This window comes from Hyposmocoma kahamanoa, unplaced genomic scaffold (genome assembly GCF_003589595.1).
Source record: "Hyposmocoma kahamanoa isolate Upper Pololo Valley unplaced genomic scaffold, ASM358959v1 87, whole genome shotgun sequence".
Classification (NCBI taxonomy): domain Eukaryota; kingdom Metazoa; phylum Arthropoda; class Insecta; order Lepidoptera; family Cosmopterigidae; genus Hyposmocoma; species Hyposmocoma kahamanoa.
Genome location: NW_020654422.1, coordinates 11,366,867 through 11,387,249, shown reverse-complemented (window position 1 = coordinate 11,387,249; position 20,383 = coordinate 11,366,867). Strand labels below are relative to the sequence as shown.

The window sequence follows — 20,383 nt, the reverse complement described above, 5'->3', positions numbered from 1 at the left end:
CCTAGATTGTTATACCTTGTTAGATAGCTGATGAAACGTAGATATTTTATAACTTATCTGCCGATCAACTGCCATAATATTTTTTTTAAATATCCCTTAGAGAAAAATAAACTTTCTAATTTTTTTTTTAATTTCTTAACTTTCTCTTTTCTACTACGGCGTATTGAATTAACTTATTCACTATTTTAATGATTGAGGTCCTAAAGCATCTTATCACACATATAAAAATGCAATAATTATAATAATAAGACACACAAAATAAACAAAATTAAATTTAGTAGCCTAAAAATCGGCAATTTTGAATAAAAAAAATAAAAGTCAAATATCTCGAAAAGGGTTAAGTTTAGGGTAGGGTGTTTCATAGTAAAATAAGTCAGAAATGATGAGTACTCCACGCCCTTAACGGATCTAGCACGACTTTTCCTGTAACCCTGTATAAGTATATAGTTAGTCATATAATATTATGTGCTATATTTATGTTGTGTTTATACTATATATCATAATTATTTATAAACTTCTTCCTATCTGTATTAATTATCATGATTGTTTTGTTGATTATTTTGAACCCAGCTCTCCAGTTGACTGGTAGAGAATGCCTAATGGCATCAAGTCCGCCATTTGTGTTGTTTTGTGTGTAATTAAGTTTAAATAAATAAAATTTTAATGATTTAGCTGTTGTGTGGTGTTGACAGTAGTTATTATTGTATTAATACATCAATCAACACATCCTGGTGAAATTCCTTTTTAGAAAAAAAATTGGGGAGAAATTTACTAAGATATATAAACAACCTATACATAGGTACAGTTAAGTACTCAAGGAACAGATGTTTCTTCCACATGAGTTTTTGTCACAGTTGAAGTGGCCCAAAATAGTTTGGCCCAATTTTTTAAAATTGGGTCTTGTACAGGTGTTAGTTAATTTTATCATGCTGGTCCTCAAAGTACAAAGAAATTGCCTAATTTGGAGACCACAATATGTCTGGCACATTGACACATTAAATTTAAAAAACAGGTTATTGTACAAACAATGGATTATGTTGCCAAATGATTTTAAAGTACTTACATGAGAGACTCCTTGACTTTATTAAGTGCATTGGCAAAGTTATTTCTACTACCATGTACTGAATTTGGCATTTGGGAATAGGTCCTCTGATATTTCTCCTTGTCATCCATTTCACTGTGATTTGAATTCTCTTTTTCAATGAAAGATTTAGTCTCATTTTCTGAATCAGAAATAATATCTTTTGCATCGTCATGATTATTTTCTGATTTTATATGTATCTCATTAAGTACGGATGGTTTTAAAAGAGACACAGAGCGGTGTCTATTACGGTATTGGATCTGATGGTCCCTTAATTGCTGAGCAACATAACGGTTATCATTTTCAATGTTTACTTGCTTATTTCTTGCTCGAAGTCGCTGCTGGTACAGTTCAAGCTCTCGACGAAGCCTATCGACCACTAATTTCTAAAAATAAAAAAGGTTAGAATAATCTGAGAATTACAATTCATTATAACTTAAAAACCATATAAAAAATTACTATCAACATGTTTATAAAGCTGTGTGTGGTTTTGCGAAATAACAGAAAACATTTCAAGAACTATGTGACCAACTAGAACAAAGATTTAAAGAATATAAAATAAAAAACAAACATACCTGAGCCTGACCAATTACAATAATGTCCTTTTCAGCTTCTTTTACTTTAGTTTTCAAGTGCACGTTCTGTAACGATAAAGTTTTCTAAAATACCTAAATCATTGCCGGAGTGTCACTCACACTGCGAGGAAACCGAATTTTGATACTCTTGTACTCACGTTTTCATCTTCCTGAAGACGCGCGACCCAAATCTGGAATAAGTAAACACTCCGTTCAATAACAATGCAATCATTATAAGTAACGTACATTTATATACAATGCGAACTTATACGTAGAAATTGCAAAATAATTCACCTGGTGAACTCGAATTGCATTTTTCAAGTCCGATTGAGTTTTGCGAATGTCTTCCTTAATTTCATTAGACACTTCCATCGTTAACAAACAATAACAAAAGCTCAGTTAATATATCATTAATAATTGATTTCAATAAGGTAAAAAGTTAATTTCAAATAAGTGCGATATGTTGAATGTTGAGAAGAAAAAACTCTGCAAATCGACAACCAACACTTTTGTGTAGGAAACGACAAGGCACCGAACGATACACTTACAAAACTTACATAATGAAAGGAAAACAAATTAATAAATAATTTATAAAATTTTAAAACACTTTCAAAATATTTTCTATCATTTTTTACTTTCACTGATGTATTTTCTTGAGATTATAATTTGTAATTTACGCTCGGAAAAAGAAAGGAAAATATTTCAACCACCACGCACAGACAGGGATCGCATTATATATCCATTTCAATACTCCTAAAGTTCGACGATGATTGGTCAAAAATTTATTTCTGTAATCTATGGCTTTCTACCAACGCACTCGACTGACTACAAAGAGAGTACCTACTTTATACGTAAAGACCGACTAGTACAGGGTCAAGAGCACGTCAAGCTTGACACTTAAAATTTAAATTCAACTCTATGCCGCTTACGATAAGAACGGTCCAAAATTCAAAGTGTCAAGCTTGATGTGCTCTTGACTGTACCTAGACTAGATTGAGGAAGACGCGTCGTGACATATAACTGAAATCATGATGCAAAAAAAATATCATTATATTACTTATATTTGACTCCATCAAATAATAATTAATTGAGAAAAATCAGTAAAAAGAAAATAACAGACTTTAAATATACAGTATTTAAATTTCATGCAATTGCTTGGCAGGGAAATTATAGCTCTATGGGGAAAAGGGAACATAATTTTATCATAGACAAACAAACTATCCGCAAACATTATTAAGGGTCGTTTCTACAGATGGGTTTTGACCCGATAAATATCCGTCAAAGTATAAGTATTCAATAAATGTCCGTTTTTACTGAGTATTACGATAAATACTCATCAAAACATGGATAATTTTTTTTTTTTTGTTTTTTATAATAAAATTAATTAGAATTCGTTTTTTATTTAATAATTACATACGATTACTTCATTTTGACATTGTTTTAAGTAACAATACTGTTTTAGTACCTACGTTTTTCGAGTCGATAACATCTCACTAACTGCGCGAACATGCTCTTGTAATGTAACGTTCAAAAGCGAGCATTACAGGCGGTGAGAGAGGTGAACCGAGCTTTTGATGCGTAATATTCGGTAGCCTCGGTCACCGGCAGCATTTGTCTGTAATGTAATGTAACAATCTGTTCAGATTGTAAGGGTGCGACTCCACCAGATATGGTGGAAATGTTTTCGAGTCTTTACTTAAGTTAGATGCCTGCGAGTGCCCGCGAGTGCCTTTGAGTGCCCTTGAGTGCCTTTGAGTGCCCGCGAGTTCCTTTAAGTGCTTTTGAGTGCCTTTGAGTGGTTTTGAGTACCTTTGAGGGGAAGGCATTCGCGGGCACTCAAATGCACTCAAAGGCACTCGCGGGCACTATAAGGCATTCGAAGACACTCAAAGGCACTCAAAGACTCCCAAGGGCACTCAATACACTCAAACGCAATCAAAGGTACTCAAAGGCACTCGCGAGCACTCAAAGACACTCGGGAGCACTCAAAGGCACTCAAAGGCACTCGCGGGCACACCTGGCTCTCACGGGCTCCCAGAGGCAGTCCCACGCACAGGCGTGCGTGCTACCTTGCACATTTCTGGTGGAATTGAATCTTGAATGTAACATTACAGGCAAGTGTTCTCGGTGAGGGAGCGCCCTTATTCTATATACAAAGCTGAACAAATGTACAAAAACGGACCAACTTAGTAATTTGAAAAAAAAATTCCATACAAAATGTTAGACAGCTGATTAATATTGTGTGGAGACAATTTTTTTAACAAACTACGCATTTAAATAATAGTAAGGTTCACGCTAACGTTAACATTGTATCAATGTTCACAATTAGGCTTAAAAATGTACTTTGTTTTACTAAATATAAATAATAAACCACGATTAAAAATATTCATCCACGTTTTTGGATAAATATCGAGTAAAAATAGATAAATATCCATAATATTTATCCATATTTACCTTTTTACTGAGTATTTATCCCAATGATATTTATCCATATCTCTAATTCCAGCAGGCTTAGCATGATAGCATTCTATCGAAAATCTCGAGAGAATTGACAGTTCGAAGAAGAGATAACTTTTGGCTTCTGGCTCTTGCTAAGCTCACAGAACTCTACTCAATGCTCAAATCAGAACTTAAGTATTTCAAGCACTGGAAATACGACCCTAATGGTAAGGACTTGAGTATGATTTCTAGTGCTTTAAACCATACTCAAATCCTGACTTGAACATTGAGTAGAGTTCTGGAATACGAACCTAAGTCATGTCAATATCATTCTTGTACAGTGGGTTAAAACCAAATCAACCCGCCCGGATTTTTACCCAAACTGCCGGCGAATGTGGAATTTGGTATAATATTCCATAGTTATTAACTTTCGACAAATAAAAAAAATTTCACGAAAACGAGACAACTCCACACTATACCTACCTTGCAATCCTGTGAAGAAAAAATATCGATACTTTTTGCTATCGAGTACTTTTCCTTTCGATACCGATACTTTTCTACTCGATAGTTTTCTGGTATTACTAATTTTAAGAAGTAACGTATCGTATCGTTTCGAATAATTCCCACTTAGTATACCTTACATGATAGCGCGAGTCACCTAGTGATTTTTAAAATGGAAACCATCATTATAAATGACTTATCTGTATAGTGTATGCCACGAATAAGAATGAAAAAATTATTAGTAACATTTGAATTGACATACCTGGAAAAGATTATAACTGAGCATCTCGTGATTCAGGCGATGTCTGTTCTTTTAGAACGTTTGTTCTGAAAATCAATACAATATTAAAAACGAAAAACAGACTGTCACCAAATAGAGTAGATAAACTATCATTTTTAAGTGATTGTTACAAAAGAGAAGTGCGAAATTTAACACGTTTAAGTAACACAAATTATTTCAAATGGCAACAATTAATATTACGTTACACTTTCGAAGCTAACAATAAAAGTCATTTGTGTCGTATCCCGTCTTTATGTAAGGAAAATCTGTAGTACAAAATGCCTTGAGGTAGCGATGCTTTTGTTTCAATACTTTTATGAGTACATACATGTACATACGATACTTTTTATCCGATACTACGTATAAGTACAGTATCGATACTTTTGCTTCGATACAGTGTCTCTGCTAAGGACGCACACTACGAATTTTTATTAAAATCGATTCAAGTTTATACGACCTAACGATTTTTGGTTTCGATTTATGTCAATGCATTTTTCATGTGAATCGATTCAATATAAAAAGCAAATGGATCCGTCTAGACCAGAAACCAATAAACATGTTGTAATAATAATCATTAAATTTGAATAAAACTCGATTTACAATAAATATTTAGTTGTAAACAGTTTAAACCCTCGATTTCGGGCATTAATGGGTTTTAAACCAATTTAAACCGAAGCACCGGGTTAAGCCCCTGGCACTTGCCCCATCTCTATTTTAGTATTGTGTTTATCGCGAACAGCCATCAGAAATAAGAAAAAATCAATGGCTTAACGCCAAAGCCGTTAAAACGCCATAAAGAAAATTATTGTCAAACTTACTAATACAATACAACTCACATACAACTTACAACGCGAGTTCATTGTCCTATTAGAGCTTAGCGAAAATTTTTTTTTTGTTTCGTTTTTTTTTCTTTCAACTGTGACATTGGCAAAATCATCAGTTCTCATATTGATGGAGCCATAAAAATAAAAAGTGAAGTGAGGTGAGCGGAGCGGATAGAGTACTTTGTATTGTGAGCGTCAATAGTATTTCGAATGGTTTCGCGTTGTTTTGTAATTTTGTACAACTACATACTCTAATGTGGCACATTGAAAATGTCTGTTAAACGACAAGCTACCACCGATATCAACCATGAGAACTGGGATAAGGAAGATCCCTCTGAACATGAAGAAATGGGCTCCTTTCAAACGGCATCCAATGAGGTTCTGGAAAAACGTGTGATCAGGACAGCCAAACGACGAGCGCCAATCTCCAGTGCCGAGGTTAGTTTCTAAAACCTGTTACCTCGTTGCAGTGTAACACAACTTACTTTTCATTGCTTTCACATCGATGCACCCTACGTATAACTCCGTAATTGAAAAACAAAATTTTCATTAGAGCGATTACAAATAATAAGCTGTTAACATCATAAACATCTCTTCCACTACTAAAAGTCGTATTACAACTTATCTGGCATGGATAAGTTGTGCTGTAACTTTTACAAGGATACGGAAAGATACGTCGACGCAATGAATGATATTGTTAACTGAAATAACAATCAATATCTCTAACTTCTTTGTTATGATTAATATTTTTGTGACACATGTTCTAACTTGTATTTTTAAATCATGCTTTTCCACTTTGCAGCCCAAGAAGAGTGTCTTCAGTGGTTTTGGAGGCTTTAACAAGACACAACCTTCATCATTTGATTTTTTGGCTAATTTGACAAATGGCAATAAAACTACAAATGGCTCAGGCAAAGTTGATTCTGAGCAACCTTTATGTCCAGTTGGCAATAAAGTTATTGAAAGTGAAGGACATCATTTTTATATACCAATATCAACAACACCATCTACCAAGACTACATTTGGAACACCAACTACACAAATGTCACTATTTGGTCGCACTGGAACGAACACCACAACAACACTATTTGGGTCAACTACAGGTAGTCCATTCAAAATTCCAACTTCAACTGGATCTACAGAAGCCCCAAAACAGAACAATCCGGATCCTCAAGCATCTTCTGTTTTTGCTACCAATATTTCGTCAAGGTCTGTTTTTGGTTTAAACACTGCACCTTCAACTCCATCTCAAATATCTACTGCCGCATCTACTCCTAAAGCTGATGAAGCAGAGAGAAAAGAAGAAAAAACTGATGAAAAGAAAATGAAATATTATTCTAAATTAAAAGGACTAAATGAGTCTGTTTCAGACTGGATTAAAAAACATGTAGAAGAGACACCTCTCTGTATACTATCACCAATTTTTAAAGATTATGAGAAGTATTTGAAAGAAATACAAGAAGAATTTCATGGCACAAGTGAAGAAACCAAAATTAAAATTAATGATAATAACCCAGCTGAAACAAAGCCAATTCCATCAACAAATATAACTAAAACTACAACAGAAACTTTGAGTACTTCAGGATCATCAATTTTTGCTGCTTCAAATTCAAAGGTGGCTATATTTGGGACCCAGAATGCCACAGTCACTACTACTGAGAAACCATCATCAGACTTTCCATTTGGTGTCAAAACAAGTAGCAGCACTGTGACAACTACATCTGGAGGATTTTCATTTGGTATAAACACTGGTTCTTCTGCAACTACAACTTCAGCTCCTTTCTTATTTACGACCAATACTACAGGCGTCAATGGTGCAGCACCATTTTCATTTGGAACTGGCAAACCATTCAGTTTTAGTTCTAATATACAAACAAAGAGTGTGGAGAAAAAGGATGAGGATAAAGAACAAGAGGACGATGAGCCACCAAAAGTAGAATTTACACCAGTAGTTGAAGAAAACAGTGTATTTGATAAGAAATGCAAGGTATTTATCAAGAAGGATGGTAATTTTGTTGACAAAGGAGTAGGCACTCTATATGTGAAAAAAATTGAAGAATCTGGTAAACACCAGCTACTGGTCAGAGCTAACACAAATTTGGGTACTGTAACTCTCAACATGATATTGTCTGCAAGTATTCCTATGCAGCGTCTTGGTAAAAATAATGTTATGTTGGTGTGTATACCTACACCCGACCACAAGCCTCCTCCAACAACGGTGCTAATAAGAGTGAAAACTTCTGAAGAAGCTGATGAACTCTTAGAGACGTTAAACAAATATAAAGCATAAACTTATGGCACTTGTATCTAGAAGCTAAACAAATAAAACACAAAAATACTGTAGCTTTTAGCTACTTGTAATTTAATATCTAGTCCCACTATTTTGAAATTATTGTTTTCTAAACAGACTATTACTGCCTATAGTTCTAGTGATAATACATAGGTACTTAACAAATTTAAGTGCTTGAAAAATGTCACATCCAGTCACCTAATGGATTCCAAAATATAGGTATATGTATTATTAGAATCCTAAAATTTTCTCTATAAGAATAGTGGGATGTTGTAAAGACATTAACAAATACAGTACAGTAAACTGAAACTTCTTGACTTGGAGTTGTGGAAAACAGCTAATTGGTAGAAACAGCTTATAGTGGATGTATCTACCACAAAGTGCACTATAATTGGAATTAGTAATGAATTTCTAAAAACTACTCCATACTTATTGCTTTTGACCTCCTTTAGAACCCATGTGCAGTTTGTGGTACAACATATATTTAATATTTTATTGTATGTAATTATGGAGATAATTTTTGACAACACTTTGTTCAAAACCAAATGTAAATTTGTAACATTGAAATCATTTCATTAAAACAATTAATCTGTAATGGTTACGCGTTTGTTTTACTCTACATTTAGTTGATTCTGCAATTTAAAAATTCTATTTGGGTGATGACGATGATTCACTAGACGCGAGATACTGTTATTCTCGCATAGAGAGAATCTCGCTTTATGTCACTCTCGCGCAAGTCGCGCCTTGTGCTAGCCCGGACGCAACAACTAGTCTGGCGATAACGGGAATTGTATTCCCCTTTTAACAATTCTGTAGACCAATGTGACTAGTGATGACGCCTGTATGTAAAGGTATCAAGAAATAAAAAAGTAAATTTTTCGTATTTTATTTTCCCATGGACTATGTTCAATATTTTAAAATAAGCGACGATAATATTTACCATAGCACTGAGTGTTATGTACCCCAGTTACCAAATAGATTTAGCTTAAAATACAATGTAAAGGCAAAACATGTGTTCATACTCCATAATGCTCAAATTATTAGCACTAATTATAAAACAATTGAAAATAATACAAGAAATTTTTCTATTTACATTCATAGTATAAATTTATTTTGTCAATTCTGTTCATTAGTACAAATCCTACATTTCATAACATCTATAATAAAATTAATGATGGGTTTTATGAATATTCAAAAGCACTTTTATGTACCAGCTACATAACTATTTGAGGACATCTGCCCCAAACCCATTTGTATTCTTTGCATGTGAATTTCTACATTACTCTGAAATAGCCGTTGATGCTGAGGTTCCATTTTCATCTTTATTTGATCCATGGTACCTTGTAGAACACTCAGCTCATAAGCATTTTGATCTGAATCAGACAAACTTTTGACTTGTAACATAAGGGCTGTCAAGTCAGTAATGATGTCTATTATGTTGGAATCTTTGACAGTGCCATGATTGTTCTTTGCGACAAGTAATGATGCTTCATCATGACATTTCTCTCTAAGATGTGATGGGGCTAACATTGCAGCCAGGCTAGGCCCAGGTGCTATTTGTTGACAGTACATCTGTACTTCACTAATGTAGTCCTGCAAGTCCATGTTCATTCGTTCTAAATCTATTACAACTGAAGCATATCTCCTTTCAAAATCTTCAGGCATCTTTTGCCCAAAAGATTTTCTTTTTTCAGCTTCGCAATTGAACTCTTTCAATCTATTTATCTTCCCTCTTTTAGCATGCAAGATCTTTGTTAATTTAACAATCAATTCCAGAAATTGATAGGGATAACTGCCTACAGTAGAATCCATACTTTTAGTGATATCAGTGCAACCAATCATTGGATCACCTTGAGAACTGTTATTGGCTGGCATAGATGGCTGATACAAGTTGAATATTTCTTGCATGACATAACGAGGTCTGAATTTTTGTGTTATACTTGACAGGTTTATTGTATCTGGTGGCTCATTAGAGAGAACTTCATAATCTGGAACTGAATGTGTTCCCAATTTTGGTCGTTCAAATGTGATCCTATATGTATTATTAGAGGTATCGACAGCATCAATGCAACCTGTAAATAAACCATCTTGTGGTTTTCGCAGTCTTGCTGTTACTTTGGTTCCAACTACCAATTGCATTGGAATCTCATTTGGAAGATCTTTGATGCAAATATCTGCAGACTTTCGCTGTTGAATATACCTTATTAACTTCCGTTTTCTTTCCAGTTCTTTGCGCTCCTCTGCAAAGAATGCTTGAGAACATCTTCTTGGCTTACCCATCATTCTTCGAATTTTAGCCCACTGTACTTGAGTAAGTTTGCGATTAGTTAATTGTGGAAAAGATTCTTTCAAACAAATCATGAAATCATTTTCTCCATCAAAAAGCGCTTTGTCTATATTGCTGTAGAAATATTCAAAACAAACCCATTTATGAGCCTTGGGTAATTTTAAAAGATTTCTCAATCTCATGCCAATCCTTTGACCCGATTTACGATCTGGAGATTGACTCCCAAGAGATTCTTTCTCTTCATATCTGTCAAGATTTCTTTGCACTTTTGATGGCGATTTTTGTTTTTTCCCACTTGATTGCTTGTTAGGAGTTTTAGCCAAGATTTTCGGAGTACGTTTAGGAGATTGCCTTGGTGGTGAGGTGTTCACAAAGTCATCAACAAATATAAATCTGTTCTTTTTTCTTATCCGGGCTGGCATACCTCTGGCATTGAGTTTTTGCATTGGTTCACTAGGAGTCGGTTTTGGCGGTAACTGTGTGCCGACTCTGTGAAGTCCAAGGGCAGCAGGCCCAAACGCAGGCGGTTCTTCGTCTTCGTCCGGTAAGTCCAAATCCATCGGCTCATCTTTAACTCTGTAATGAGGCCTAGGCGAAGCACTATCTTCATCTTGCTCTCCTGAAGAAAAAAACACCACTTATTTCTAATCTTATTCAACAAAACGATATTATTGATACAAAATCGAGCACAAGATAAAGTCATCATTAAACAAAGTTTATATTTATAGAACTTATAACGGATAATCAATGATGAAATTCCAAATTTAGACAAAAATAAAGTGACAATTCGTCCCAAAATTTGAATTTTTTCAAATTTTGAATGGAGAGAAACACATCACATTCGAAATCACAGTAGGAGATGTGACTCGCTCGGCTATACACCGGTAAGCAATTGTACAAATTATTCTGTAATAGGTAGACTTTTAAACTGAAAATTGCTGCACAAAGTTAAATAAAACGTAAATAAAACTTACTTTCTGATTTATCCGCCATGTTGATATCATTAGATTTGATTCAATTTGAAGACGAAAGCGCCAAGACTGAACGTTTGTTTCATTGGACTACCTTGTCATTTCGGATTCGATATCTCTGTCTAATGGCTTTGTTTAGAGCGAAATAGACACTGAATAGACAGCATTTGATCATTGCAACGGAACGAAAACTATTATTAAGTACGTTTCATACTTTTTATAAATATTGATATGTAGTTGGTTAATCAATTCAAATTAAATATCATTATATAATTTTTTAATGTAAAAATTTGTACATTGGTTGTTACATAACTTAAAAATTGAATACTCAGAGTTATGTCGATTACCGGAAACACTTTACTGGTTGGTTAAGGTGTTGGTGGTGCATCAATAGTGTTGTGTGCACATGTGAGTTGTTGAAGAACCGATTTTACTGTTGCCTAAAAACTTAAGGCATATTAGATTAGGTTATTGAAATGATCCACTATTGGTGATTATCCAAAATTTATTAATTATGTAACGCAGCGCATGTCAACGATGTGTTAAACAATAAGCTTAAATTTTTAGTAACTAATTTTTAATTGACATTTTGCACAACACATTAGCGATACAGCTCTTTTAAATATCAACTCTCGTTTGCACTGAAATGTAGATAGGCCAACTACTGACCTGTGTGTACGTCTCCGTATAGTCCAAATAATATTCTGTGTTTATTGTAATAAAGATAATATATTTATCAATAGGCTATTTTATTCGGTGGTGTGGGAAAAACAGCAAAATATCTAATTACAAAACAAACGGATTCACATTTCGTAATTAAATATGAAATGTGTAATTTTTCGATTTTTGTCCATTATAGCAAAGCTCAAGTTAACTGGTCGATTTGAAGTGAAACAGTTGACGACATCCGTCAATTGTTTCGAACTCAGGCTAGCCAATCGGAGCGCAGTTTCTCAGTAATGATATGGGAGAATAGTTTTCAAACAAATTAAATGACATTTCGTCTCTATTTCTGGTTATATACTCGATGTTTTAGGAATACACCTTTCTGTTACACGGATGAAATTCAATGCTACCTAAAATCTTACGTACCTACATGATAGTGTCATAAGTGCTAATATCTTGACTTATAGATACTGTTATAGTTTATATCAGTGACAATTGTGTTGTCCATTGACATTGTTTTTCAAATTGTAATAATTATTGTGATATTAATAATATAAAATAAGTGATTCTATTGCATTCTATCAATGAACAAAGATTTATCTCAAATAATAATATTTGAGATAAAAAAAATGTATACAAATTTCTTTTACATATATTATAAGCAAAAGAAATTTGTATACATTTTGCAGACCTAGTAATGCCTATGTCCAACTGTGGACATGATGAAGTTCAAGACTATGACGTCATTAGTTTTTGTCTCAAGTTGATGTGTAGGTGTACGTAGAATCCTTAGTAGAATCGATACCGCGACTCGAGCCAGAAACTTGTTTGTCAAATGAATAGTCGTAGATGTAAATTACCATTAGAATTATTTTTAATGGCACGTACATACAAACAATTATATGATTTGTAAACTGGCTAAGAAATTGTATTAAAACATATTTTTACTATTCTACTTTTAGCCAACATCACATAAAAATGAAAGTAATACGATATTTTATCACTATGATTTCAATGCAACTGAAAGCAGCGTTATGTTTGATATTCGTAAAAAACGAAAATACTGAAGCTCTGGAGGAAATCAATGCTTGTCAAGAGGAATATTTATTATTAGGTACTAGTTATAATGAAGCTAACGTTATAGACGTCTCCTTAGGATTAACTGTCTATTTGAAATGTGGTTTTTGGTAAGTTTGCAAAAATAATTATTTAGGTGTAGTACAACGGGTGCTTATTTTTTTTAAATTCCTCTAATAATGTTAATATCTCTTAAGTGAACCCACCGAGTGCGCTTCACATAGGCACCGTACCTTATCTATTTCTGCCGCCAAGTAATAATGTGAGCATTTACTGCTCTGCGTTCCGGGTTTGACGGTGCTGGTGAAGTTACAGGCGTATGGGACTTGTGAACTTGCCGCAATGTGACAGGCACAGTGACTCACAGTACTCCTTCAGATGTTTGTGATTTAAAACTCTGAGTGGCACTGCAACTGTTATCGCAACAACAACAGGCGTGTCGCTTGCCATCAGGGCACGACTTGTTCGTCCTATCAATTATTATCATCATAAAAAAACCTTACCAACTCCGTGATAATAGAAATACATAGCAACTGAATTTAAATATTGTTTTTTTTTTATGACTTGACATTATTTTATCCTTGCAGCGAAGTTAATACTATACTCGATGATAAAATTTGGTTTTTCAAGCAAAGGGGTGAAAATGATTTAAAAGAAATATCTATAGGTGCTGATCACTACAAAATATGGATAGACGATGAACACACATTGCAATTAATAAATTTTGGAGTTAATGATTCTGGAATTTATATCTGTAAAAGTAGAAATGCCGAAGACAATGACACAATATTCACATATGTTCTAGATGGTGAGATGAAAATTGTTCAATTTCATTATTATTTCCGTTTATTTTATCTTTACACTAAAATGCACAGGTACGCTTCCGGCGAATACTTCCTATGTTGGAACATTATCACAATGGCAGGAATATAAAAATACGATATTGGATCCTATCAATGAACTGTTTGACAAGTCCATCGAAGAACCATTCTTTGAATTTAAACAGGATTTCAAATTTTCATTTAGATTATTTACATTATGGGAGAATTGGGGGCCATGTATTGCAAATAACAATCAAACAATGGTTCGGAGTAAAATAGGAAAATGTTTTTTGTACCCATTCCACCACAATGCAAGCAGCGTAAGTACTTTTGCTTTTTATGCATGTAACATCCAAAGCTCATATTAAGAGAAATTAATGCGTTGTACCTACTTTTATTCTATATTATAAAACTTCCACTCTGTTTATTTAGAATTATGATGCTGATATTGAAAATAAAAATGAATATTATTTAAATGAAAATTATGATGTTCCTTGTAATTCTATTAAGTTGAGGGAAATTTTGCCATCAATAAGTGAAATTGTCAGAAGTGTACCACAATATAAAGCCGTTCAAGATTGCAAAGAAATCCCCAGTGTTGCCTCAATTTATAAACCCACTGCGAACAAAGTTTTAGGAAACAATAATGACTATGTTTATACTAACATAAAACAAATTGCTGAAAATGGCCACGTCACACTTGTTTGCCCTGATGTATTTACTGATTCTGATGTGCAGTGGTTTAAAGATAATAAATTGTTGGGATCGTCATTTAGGTAAGCATTTTAACAATTAATATTTTGAATACGCATTTCACTGCTCTTTCGGCTAAACCGATTTAATCGTATAGAAAAAAATGTGGAGCATGTTTTTAAAATTTACTTTACAGAAATAACATGGCAGAAACAGAAGATGAACCTCATCTTACCATTGATTCCTACAATTCCTTATATATTTTGCATGCCACCAAAAACGAAGAAGGTATTTATACCTGTTTTATTGATAATAAAAAAGTGCAAAATTATACACTAAGAGTAGTTTCTAAATCGAAATTGCTCAATGATGGTAAGTTAATATGCCATGTTTTTTTTTTATTTTATTTTTAAATCCCTAGTATCATTGTATTTATTGCAATATAATAAATTTGTCTGAATTACGAATGTTATAATATCTTAAACGTAATTTATTAAAGAGCATTTTTTGTTACTAGATTCACATAATCAATAATTTTATATCTATTGCAGATTTCGTTCGGTACTCTATTTATTTATGTTTTGTATTATCTATATCTTTAGTCTGTTACTGTACTGGAATTTGCGTCGCGTGGAATAGAAGATCCTCTTTCGCTGATCCTTTGAATTTGCTGGATAAAAAGTAACATGAATGAAATAAATGGTGTAGTTAATAATAATAAATAATTAGGGATTTTATGTGTGTAGCTAAACATTCTATATATTATTTTATTGTGAGACAAATCATATAAAATTTGTAAACAAATATCGGTTTTGACTACACTAATCGAAATCGCTGGATCGTATACAGTTGTATCGATTTTCATAAAAATCGTATCGTAATGTGCATCCCTAGTATGTAGAAATGTCAAAAGTGACGCAAATGAAAAATAAAATTTTTATGAAGAGGCTGTATGGTTTTTGCCTACTCAAATAGGTGAAAATTAAAAAAAAAATTGTGACGCAAACATAAACTTGTTATTGGTTGTTTCATCGTTTGGTTTGCGTTAACTAATATCTATGACGAGTGCAGCTGATGAGGAGTGAGATTAAGATAATGAAAACTTTTATATGTGTGGAAGATTCATGTTATCAATCAGTTTAATAGATCATCATGAACTACAACGGTCTCTTTTTGTGTTCTCTGATTGTGCTGTTGGTGTTTGAGGAAGTTAAATGTAAGTTTTATTTTTTCGTACTCATGACACGGATACTGACTTCAAGGTAAAGTGAGAGTGGTGCCGTACTTGCGACAGTATGAATAACTTAGTACAATTGTTGCTAGGAATAGTAAAATCCGTTTTTTGTCACTAGAAACTTGCCATAATGGTGGCAAATAATTAAATTTTTGCACCATGTCGTAAGCAAATATTTACTGCTTTTGGTAGTAACAAAAGATAGGAATTGTGTAACTTAGTTTAATACAGCTTATTCACATTAAAATAATAAAAAACTATGTAGGAAGTATTCACATAAAATGTGTTTTTTTTGTATTTATACATAAGTACATTTCCAATTTTGAGTAAATGTTGTATTGTTTAAGGAAATCAAAATTCTTTGATAATTAAATTGCAGGTCTACAAAAAAGATGCATTAAATGTAGGTCGAGGGGAGAGCTGGGTACATGTGGAGATCCATTCCCATTTAACATGACAGAGCCTGATGCTGAAGTGGGAATTCATGTTGTAGCTTGCCCTTCCGGGTGGTGTGCCAAGGTCATTGAAGGCACTACTGGAGCATACAGAACCGATGGTGAGTTATTTTTGCCTGCCTGTGCTGGAAGTAGCTTGATATTTTTTGTTTTTTGATGATTTTGTATATTGACTGAAAAACCTCTTCTTTAAGTAAATAATAATCAAAATTAAATCGTAAATACAACCCATTGATAATTGTTTACTACAGAGCAATTATTTACTCAAAATGTATTAATTAATACATATTGATTTGCTCTTAACTTAATGAGACTTTCCACATAATGAAAGACTGCTCTTTAGTTCCTAGGGTACAAAATATGAGGCCCTTTAATGATTTTTTTTCAAACTTGAAACAGTGCCATGTATAAAATTTGTAATGAATATTTTGATGTACACATGCCAGCACATCAAGCTACACATTGACACATCTTGTTCCATTGCACTGGAGGCGATTTTCGAACAAAAATGTGGTCTGATGTGCCATTGTCTGTACTTTCACTATGCAAACTAACATTCAACTGTTACAAGCTAGTTTATACTAACTTGTAATTGATTATGTTACTGGTTCGGAAATTATATATCTACCATTACAGTGATTAGTGGCTACCATGAATTGAGTGTGTAACATCGTAAAATGTCTTAATATATGTGTCTTATATTGTTTATAATAGTAACATTTTGTAGGAAAGGATAAAATAAGATCTTAATTTTAGATATTACGAACACCATAAAAAATGACAAATAATATGACAGTTGTACCCTAAACAAAAATAGCTAGTACCCATGGAATAAATAAACCTAGTGAAAATGGTATCAAACAGCTTTTGTACCAAACTTTAGTTTCATATATAAAAGTGGCTTCAAGAGAATGCCCACGTCACACTTCCACTAGTTTGTTTATTCCATGCAAGTACATCACTCAATATTCAATATGACATCCACTTTTCAACAGACTATGGTGCAGCAACTGAGAGAATGTGTCTTCAACGACCTCCAAGTGACTACGAAGAAAGATGTGCATACACCATGTACAATCATAGAAAGGTCTACATGTGTTTCTGTAGTGGAGATCTTTGCAACTCTGCTTTTAGAATCTCTACATTTCCAATAAGTATTTTAATGGCGACTGTAATAACAGTTTACTATTGCTTATAATATAGTAATGAAGGAATTTAACATGTGATAACTTCAAATGTACCTAATTTTTAAGTCATTAAGATAATATGATACTGGATTTGTGTATCTTTTTGATTGTTTATAGTTCTGTAGCACAGAAATAAATCTAGATAGAACGGCGATGTGGACGGGACACGCGTGCCCCAATCTTGTTAAATACACACGATTCATTGAATGCTCCCTCAGGACGCGTCGATTCTTGCTTGCGTCAGTCAAAGTGCGAGTGTCAGTCGATCAGGAGGAGGTATCTCCTTTTTCAATAATTTTAATTCTGTTTTAATAAAGTAAACTGAAACTTTCATTACAATAAACTCAATTTTCGTTGCGTGCTAGACAAAATACATTTTGCGCTCAACGCCCTATGTAGCGAGCAGCTGTATAACAAAATAAGTTTGACATTAACTATGTCAAACTTATTGTACACGTAAATTAGTGATGTAGTAAAGATGACTAGGTATGGCTTTATTGACTGAATCTTGAAGAACATTATTTTGAAATAATAGAAAAATTATTATTGTTTCACCACCATAATAAACAATTACTTTTTGTGAAATGACTCCACTAGTTTGTCATAATTTATTAATACAAAGATCGAACACTTAGAAAAAAATCCTTCGATCCGGCAGAATTTGAACCAACTTCTTCTAGTAAACCGTGCCAGACGCCATGCCAACTAAGCCACGTAACGAATCAGTGTACCTTACGAATTTTTCGATGTACTTATTGCAGATCTTTGTTTTTGGTTTTTGACGACTTTTTTTGTCGTAGCGCCATCTGTGAGAAATCTATTTCTTCACTCAGCCTGGAACCTTTACATACTTACCTTTAATAATTGTAATTAAGTTTATTGAATGTTATAACAAATTAGTGGAGTAAATGCACAAAAATAATTGAATATCGTAGTGGTGAAATTACTGTTCCACAATCGACCAGCAGCATGACGACTTCTGTTGCGAAATAAGCCATTCCACTTTCATTTGAAAGTATAAAATATAAAACTGTTCTCCCAATACAGTATTAGGGGAACAGTAAAACTGTTCGTCAGTTGAGAGGTTTATGATTTAAACTCTGTTGCAGCATGTACCTACCTATGACTATAATTTCGAAGAGCATACATTTGTGACTGTTTAGTAACAAAATCTTTTGCTAAAAGTTCAGAACCCTTTGGAAACGTGTAGTCTTTAACTCGCACAAAACCAGCTTAGCAGACTACAGCTTGGACCTTATAATAAAGTAATATACTCGTATGGTATACTCAAGTTTACACAATCCATGATAAATCAGTTTTTAAGAAATGCTTATAAGTAATTAAGTGCTATTAACAGAAGTTAAAAAAAAATCAAAGTCAATCAATTTGCTATTCCGCGACCTGTGCGTGTTTATTGTTTCTTCATGCAGTTAATATTCCCACCCTCGCTCCGCGAGAATTCTTCGACCGAGTGTCGGACAATCCCTTGATTCAAAGGGTCCTTACCCTTGAGGATGCTTCATAGAGAGGCGAAACATGTGTCGGGTATATTTTTGGTGGTTGTGACTGTAACTGCAGTTGCGCTTGTGTTATTTATTTTATGAGAGAGGTTAGGAAAATTGACTGCATAAAAAATACTTGACACACATGCAGCTATTTTGCACGATTTAACCGTCACTGGGTTCGCGGAGTAGCAAATTAATTTACTTCCATTTTTATTAACATGGACTTCCACAAAGTAACACCTGAATCTATAAGAACGTTAAAACCAAAATTCACATAGTTTTTATTGCAATAATTATGTTGTGACTATTGTATAATTGAATATTTTCAAATTATTACAACCACAAGGTACTTGTTCTAAACATACTATTACCCCCTACATACTATTTGCCGGTCTTCCACTAAGGTGGTCAGAAACTATGGACACACGCTACATTTGTATATATTTTAATTTTTCTTCTACTTTTCATTTAAAATGTCAACAAAAACTTTTCATTTAAAATGTGTGGTAAAAGATTTTAGAGATTTCTGCCATTTCAAGTACTCTTACCTCAGTTGGTCCCATATGTCTATTGATCCTTACCAGAGACCGGATCGAATGGCGTAAAAAAAAGTTTTGTAAAAATTGCCTTTTATCTTGCTGACTGTACCATTTTTTCAAAGTCTGTGAATGCCAATCAAAATATCTTCAAAATTCATGGATAGTCTTCTAGAACCATTTTCCTGTAACTGCAACGATTAAGGTAGCTGGCCTTGCTGCCCCATCTCAAATTTACACCCTGTACATATACAAGACCTATACATATATGTATAATTATGTTATGTTTCTTGATTGTAAGAGTTCGATTTGCAACAGCAAATCAATTTGGTTACCTATACTTAATGTTACGAAAATAAAGCTAACCAAAAGCGTAATATAAATTATTACTGTAAAATGTTACATGCCTCACTCACTTTAATATTTAGATTTACGTGCCTTTATGAATCTCATGTTAAACATAGGTGTCCATGAAAGCTATTAATTTGTTTTGGCTTTAACAAATAATATACATACATATTTTAATCATGTGGTCCACGTTAAAAGCCAATTGGTACCTTATTTGTAAGTGAATAATAGGTAACTTTTTTAACTTATTTATTTAGTTAACTTATAATTCTGTGATTGTGTTGAACTCCGTCCGTAGTGTAAATTTGTATACATTTTGTTATATTTTGGATATTAGAAACTGCTCAAAACGAATTTGCCCATATTGTTACTACTTTGACAATTCTGAAAAAAATATTTTGCTGTAATAATCGAGCTAAAATTTACGTATTGGTTCGAAGTACTGTATTTTTACTGATTTTTGGAGTTTTCTGAATAAGAAACAATTGTATAAGGCATAATTTTATTGGAAATGTAAATAGAATGTATGACTTTACAAATGAGTATTTTTACTCATATTTTTTTATAAATAAAGTACTTTTAAATTTTTTAATATTTGTTTATTTGACATCGG

At 33.3% G+C, this 20,383-nt stretch overlaps 5 protein-coding genes across 6 annotated transcripts in view; 3 read left to right on the top strand and 2 right to left on the bottom strand.

Moving 5' to 3' along the window:
- LOC113235245 (PHD finger protein 21A-like) overlaps positions 1 to 2,055 on the bottom strand; it is a 10,196-nt gene extending 8,141 nt beyond the window's left edge. For both annotated transcript variants that reach the window (XM_026470877.1, XM_026470878.1), the window contains exons 1-4: positions 1,951 to 2,055; positions 1,815 to 1,847; positions 1,657 to 1,722; positions 1,064 to 1,467 (exon numbers count right to left, since the gene is read on the bottom strand). In XM_026470877.1, the coding sequence (XP_026326662.1) occupies positions 1,064 to 1,467; positions 1,657 to 1,722; positions 1,815 to 1,847; positions 1,951 to 2,028 (581 nt within the window). In that variant the 5' untranslated portion in view covers positions 2,029 to 2,055. The remainder of the gene's footprint in view (positions 1 to 1,063; positions 1,468 to 1,656; positions 1,723 to 1,814; positions 1,848 to 1,950) is intronic.
- Positions 2,056 to 5,926: 3,871 nt separating this feature from the next.
- LOC113235081 (nuclear pore complex protein Nup50) lies at positions 5,927 to 8,835 on the top strand. Its single transcript, XM_026470647.1, has 2 exons — positions 5,927 to 6,138; positions 6,503 to 8,835. Exons 1-2 carry the CDS (start codon positions 5,971 to 5,973, stop codon positions 7,988 to 7,990), a joined length of 1,656 nt encoding a protein of 551 aa, XP_026326432.1. The 5' UTR covers positions 5,927 to 5,970; the 3' UTR covers positions 7,991 to 8,835.
- Positions 8,836 to 8,998: 163 nt separating this feature from the next.
- On the bottom strand, positions 8,999 to 11,270 carry LOC113235363 (protein lin-9 homolog). Its single transcript, XM_026471043.1, has 2 exons — positions 11,252 to 11,270; positions 8,999 to 10,896 (listed from the first exon to the last, which is right to left on the bottom strand). Exons 1-2 carry the CDS (start codon positions 11,268 to 11,270, stop codon positions 9,194 to 9,196), a joined length of 1,722 nt encoding a protein of 573 aa, XP_026326828.1. The 3' UTR covers positions 8,999 to 9,193.
- A 2,802-nt stretch (positions 11,271 to 14,072) lies between these two features.
- Positions 14,073 to 15,190, top strand: LOC113235362. The gene is made up of 4 exons (XM_026471042.1): positions 14,073 to 14,132; positions 14,245 to 14,588; positions 14,702 to 14,877; positions 15,057 to 15,190. Exons 1-4 carry the CDS (start codon positions 14,073 to 14,075, stop codon positions 15,188 to 15,190), a joined length of 714 nt encoding a protein of 237 aa, XP_026326827.1.
- A 404-nt stretch (positions 15,191 to 15,594) lies between these two features.
- LOC113235083 lies at positions 15,595 to 18,021 on the top strand. The gene is made up of 3 exons (XM_026470648.1): positions 15,595 to 15,721; positions 16,119 to 16,295; positions 17,190 to 18,021. The coding sequence occupies exons 1-3, from the start codon at positions 15,658 to 15,660 to the stop codon at positions 17,390 to 17,392; spliced, it is 444 nt and encodes a 147-aa protein (XP_026326433.1). The 5' UTR covers positions 15,595 to 15,657; the 3' UTR covers positions 17,393 to 18,021.
- The last annotated feature ends 2,362 nt before the right edge of the window (positions 18,022 to 20,383 follow it).